This window comes from Phoxinus phoxinus (assembly GCF_949152265.1).
Source record: "Phoxinus phoxinus genome assembly, chromosome: 22".
NCBI classification, from domain to species: Eukaryota; Metazoa; Chordata; class Actinopteri; order Cypriniformes; family Leuciscidae; genus Phoxinus; species Phoxinus phoxinus.
In genome coordinates, this window is record NC_136897.1 from 7,471,431 (window position 1) to 7,476,560 (window position 5,130).

The 5,130-nt window shown below is 40.4% G+C and overlaps 1 protein-coding gene across 1 annotated transcript; it reads left to right on the forward strand.

The window, feature by feature from the left end:
• The first annotated feature begins 1,755 nt into the window (after nucleotides 1–1,755).
• On the forward strand, nucleotides 1,756–4,425 carry gadd45ba (growth arrest and DNA-damage-inducible, beta a). The gene is made up of 4 exons (XM_079597729.1): nucleotides 1,756–3,008; nucleotides 3,118–3,219; nucleotides 3,329–3,548; nucleotides 3,640–4,425. Exons 1-4 carry the CDS (start codon nucleotides 2,965–2,967, stop codon nucleotides 3,751–3,753), a joined length of 480 nt encoding a protein of 159 aa, XP_079453855.1. The 5' UTR covers nucleotides 1,756–2,964; the 3' UTR covers nucleotides 3,754–4,425.
• Nucleotides 4,426–5,130: the final 705 nt, after the last annotated feature.

Here is a 5,130-nt window from a genome sequence, read left to right on the forward strand (position 1 = left end):
ACTTTTCTCGTAGTCCCTGCCATAATTATTACACTTAATCTCTTTTAATTACTCAATTACACGCAGCCTCTGTTCCCAAGACTTTACTAATGGGTGTGTTAGTTACTTTGCGAACCATGGACATTTGGAGACCCTGTAGACGTTCTGCAAATCCACCATGGACCCGACTGGTGTGTGTACTGGGAGGGGTGAGGTGTCAAGATTAAGTGTAAAGTGTATTCCAAATGAATAGGTACCACGGGGGATCCGTGAGACGGTAGAAGCCTACGTGCAGGAGTCAGGACTACAACCCCCTTACTCGGCTTCCTGTATATTAGAACTGTTAAACATCCCCGGACAAGTTATTCCTCACTTATGTGGCATGCTTCAAAGAGCACGATGGAGGTAGTCTGAAGTCCTGCTAATTAACTAACACGATTCACAGCCAATAAACACACTCAGGATAATGTGGCTCAACCATATTATAATTACAGTAACGGTTGCTTTTGTAAACGTGCGACCGGAATTTGCCGGTCATAATAAACAATAATGGAATGGAATGAATATGAGAACATGGCCTTGATCAATCTCCAAATCGGTAAATATAGATATCGTGTGTGAAGGAATCATTTGTATATAGTAAATGATGTGTGGTGGCAATGGGATTTCTCACTTTTTGGAGAGAAACAAATATTGATACGCCTTGCTAGTTGAACGATCAGTTATTATTGGAGGATCAGCCAATGTATAGCAAATAGAAACAATTGCTAATTTAGTTGTTATAGCAGGAACTGTCAAATATTAAAAGTTGGCCTGCTACCTGGGATAAACTTTTACAGAATATATAAATCAATTTTAGTATAATTAATTATATTATAATGTAATAAAATATTCTGTAAAAGTTTATCAGTGTCAATTATATACAATTCTAAATAAACTATAGTATTTAGGCTACATTTTTATTTTGACAATTTAGAACATGTCAGAGATTAATCTGAAAGGTTTGATATTCTAAATACAGCATGTGAATGTTTACGTATTTAATTGCCCATATTTTAATTGAAGATATGTCATAAAAGCAACACTGCAAATTGAATGATTTCACTCAACTAACCTAGGTTTGAATAAAAGCAAAGATGTCTGAAATAATGGAAATACTGATTATTAAGCCCATTAATTACAATAATTATTCAATTTAAAAAATAATAACACTATAGCAGCGTCTTACCCCAACCCACCATATCACAATGTAAACAATCTTACACTTAGTTACATTTATGATTTCACTGTCACTATATTGCCTTTACAGAATGGTCACCTGATACTTTTCAGTTCCATGGTAACAGAATCTGGCAGGTCTAACATTTTAACGCTCTTAAAAAATAGGGCAAAAAAAATAAATAAATAAACAAACAAAAAATGAAGTAATTATAATCTATTTTAAAACTAGAATTATTTTATTTATTTAACTTTAAAACCACCCTAGGACAGAAAAATAACAAGAATTTACCCGTTTATAAAGCATATTACAATTAATTTGTAGTGACATATCATAACCAGTAGGGGGCACTCGTTGATAGAAGATAATTCTGCTGAAGTACTGATTGCTGAAATGCTTGGCTTGAACCAGTAGCACTCTTTATCATATTTAAGATTATAGCATTTTTTTCCTGTTTATTCCAATGTATGTCACACAAAAGTGCAGTTAGTCGTTTCCCAAAAAGTGACATTGTGATAACTTAGGCTACATAAGTGTATGATCATCTAACAGCAGATGGCGCATTAGAACAGTTAATTGATTCAATCCAGTTATTGAGTTATTGATTGATTTGAAAAATGACTTGAGATTCATTAGAAGCAGAGAAATGCACTTCAACGCCCAAAGCCATATCTGAAAGTGTTGCTGCAGCAGGGACATCCATCCACGCAATGTGCGGATGATATTATGACAGTCACATTATTATGACCCTGGAGGCATTTATATCGAGGAATGGAAATCGATCAAACAATGAAGTGCAAGATGTTGACCCCAGTGTTTATGCAGTCCGGCGGCGGGTTTCGTAACTCGAGCACAACAAGATCCCATGATAACATCAACAGCTCTGATCCTGTGACTGTACCGTCTATAATTAGCCGGTGGAACTGGAACAGCTTGGCTGATGAAAGTTCCAGGTAACAAGGAGACAGAAACTCTACTACCTAGAGCCAATGCAGACTTGTGTTGTGCAAATCAAAACAACGTCTTCTGCAAAGATAGCCTGAAAAAAACAACAACGCCATCGATTTGAATGCATCATTTTCGTCCCTATAACTGTGCACACTGCACAGGATGCCAGGAGTCACGAGTCATCGTCATAGGCCTATATAAGGGAGTTTCGACAAACCAGCTCGTGCAATTTCAGGACGTGGCAAAATGTTATAGATTTAAGAAACATATGATACAATGACTGTTTTTTCCCCCAAATATGTAATTTAATTGCAATTCAAAAATGAAATTCTGGCTTAATTACGTTCATGATGCAACGGTTTCAGATATAACTGCAACATGCACATCGAAAGCAACAGGGAAACTACATCATTTCCATAAGGAAATTCCATCGGAATTACAAACAAATTGAAAGCTACCAGGTGCGTGTTGTATTGGTAGTTTGGGGAGATGTTACGCCAATCAGCCCACGTGGGGTGAAAGCAGGAGTTCCCCCCATAACCAATGGTTATGCGCGAGCGCAAGACGCTTGTGGAACATGTCTAACCAATCAGAAACACGAGCGTTTGGCTAAGCCGCGCCCACTCGAAAGCGGTATATATACGCGCGTTTCGCTTGAAGTCGGCAGAAACTAAATCTTTCTGAGACCCTGCGAAACGAGCAAAGGAATACTATAACTCCAATTGATAGGCTATCTGGATTATACTTTTGGACAGCACACTTTTACTGGATTTTAAGATCTCCTGGAGACTTGTGGATTACTATTATTTGAAGCAAAAATGACCCTGGAAGAACTCGTTGGATGCAACATAACTGATAAAAAGTAAGTTATTTATTGCATGCATGAATATCAAACTGCGAATCTCAATTGGTGTTTTTCTATATAGAGAACTATCCGACTGTCGCTTACCATAGTCGCATTTTTTTTACAGAATGGACACAGTGAGCCAAGCATTGGAAGAGCTGCTGGGAGCAGCACAGAGACAAGACTGTCTAACAGTCGGCGTTTACGAGTCTGCAAAACTAATGAATGTGTAAGTATATACTTATAGCCCATCTGACTTTCCATATTAGACTGCGGTTGCTATATTGCGTTATCACCACAAACAGGAGTCTAATTGCATTTGATTTTTTGATTTACAGAGACCCAGATTGTGTCGTACTGTGCGTTCTGGCCACCGATGAGGAGGACCAGGACGACATTGCGCTGCAGATTCACTTCACGCTCATTCAGGCGTTCTGCTGCGACAACGACATCAACATCCTGCGCGTGTCTGGTCTGAGGCGCCTCGCGCAGGTGCTCGGCGAGCCCGCCACCGTGGACAACAGCGAGCCGAGAGACTTCCACTGCATCCTAGTCACTGTAAGTACACTTCTATTCGCACACTGCATATTACTTCGAATCTTAATATCATATGACGTTGACTTACGTTGCATTTTATGCTTTTTCACAGAACTCTCAATGCCAACCACTCAAAAGCCAGGCGTTGAAGGACGTGGGCAACTACTGTGAAGAGAGCCGTTGCAAAAACCAATGGATTCCTTATCTGTCCCTGCAAGAACCTTGAACGAGTCGCGATGCTATTGCTGCAAGGAAAGGATGAAAGAGTCATTCTCTGCGAATGAAAGCAAAAGGGCTCTGCACTAGCCGCCGTTGACTGCTCTGCTGCGTCATGTGAAGGGGCTGTGAGAGAGAAAGCGGAGCTCTTGGAACTGTGCGCTCGGTACATGATTCCCCCTCTGCCCCTCCAGCTTGTCGTGTCCTCCGTGGGGAAAGAAGAAGTGGACGTTTTGGTAGCGGAGGAACAAGTTGTGGGATATTGAACTGAAAGGCTGCCTGTCGGCACAAGCTGTTGGAGAACTTGCACGCAGGCGGCGTGGGTGCGCGCGCGCCCCCGGCTTCATATGTGCAATGGGTTGGAAAGAGACGAGTGTACGTCACTATCGCTGACTGCGAGACGAACATTTTGAAATGTTGAGTGAATCATCTGTGTATTAGGCCTGACACGATTAACTATGAACTGCAGTAGCATTTATGTCAAGCTACAAAGGGACTGCAATCGCTTCTGTAAGACTGCACTGAGAAGGACCGTGTTTGTGGAACAACATGAATTCTGCTGAGTTGCATACATACTATGAATTGTTGTTAAGTTATTTCCAGTAATTTAAACAGAGTAATATATGCATTGCTTCTCTTGTCAAATGCAACATTGTTTCAATAAATTATTGTTTGAGACTTACTCCTCTGTCTGATGTTTTGCTTTGGGGGGTTTAGGGAATTCAATATGTTTTGTATAGTGGCACTAGTTTATAATTGAAAATGGGCCATGTAGATTCACTTACCTTGGTCAATGTTTAAAATAACAAAGAATTTCCTGGTTAACTTCCTTGCAAATCCCAGTGTCTTCCCAAAAATTAGCCTGGACTGTACAGCAAGGAGTGGGAGGGATTTACTCCACTGAGGTGTGAATGCATTCAGTGGAAATGTTAAGAAAGAACAAGAGCCCTAAGTGACGTGCAAACAAATCGCACAGTTTGCCAAAGGATAGTCTTTGTATCCTCTTTTCCTGGAATCAACGTCATATCCTTACTGACACAGTTAATTACAACACTGCGCTGACAGGAATGCAGATATATGAGTTATTTATGCAGAGTTCCGTCTGCTTTCGCAAGCTCCACTCCTCTATAAAGAGACTGCACAGGGCTTATAACCTCCAGAAAATAATCTATAAAAGCGCTTTTCAGTAAGTCATTATGTTGTAGAGGTTATCACAGGTATCTGGTTACACATCTCTTATTTCTAGAACAACCTGTAATAGTTGTGTAGCAGAGAACTTGTTACAGTACACAGTGGCCTTTTGCTATGTTTACCGGGCCTCACAACAGAAGGGGCCTCCACTTGCACTCGGAAAATAGCCCTGCCCCCCGTTATCAATGGGGGCTAG

Excerpts from the sequence above, each read along its gene's own strand:
- gadd45ba (XM_079597729.1), top strand. The coding sequence starts at position 2,965 with ATGACCCTGGAAGAACTCGTTGGATGCAACATAACTGATAAAAA. Across the intron at positions 3,009-3,117 it reads TGCAACATAACTGATAAAAA|AATGGACACAGTGAGCCAAG; the intron begins GTAAGTTATTTA and ends TTTTTTTTACAG. Across the intron at positions 3,220-3,328 it reads TCTGCAAAACTAATGAATGT|AGACCCAGATTGTGTCGTAC; the intron begins GTAAGTATATAC and ends TTTGATTTACAG.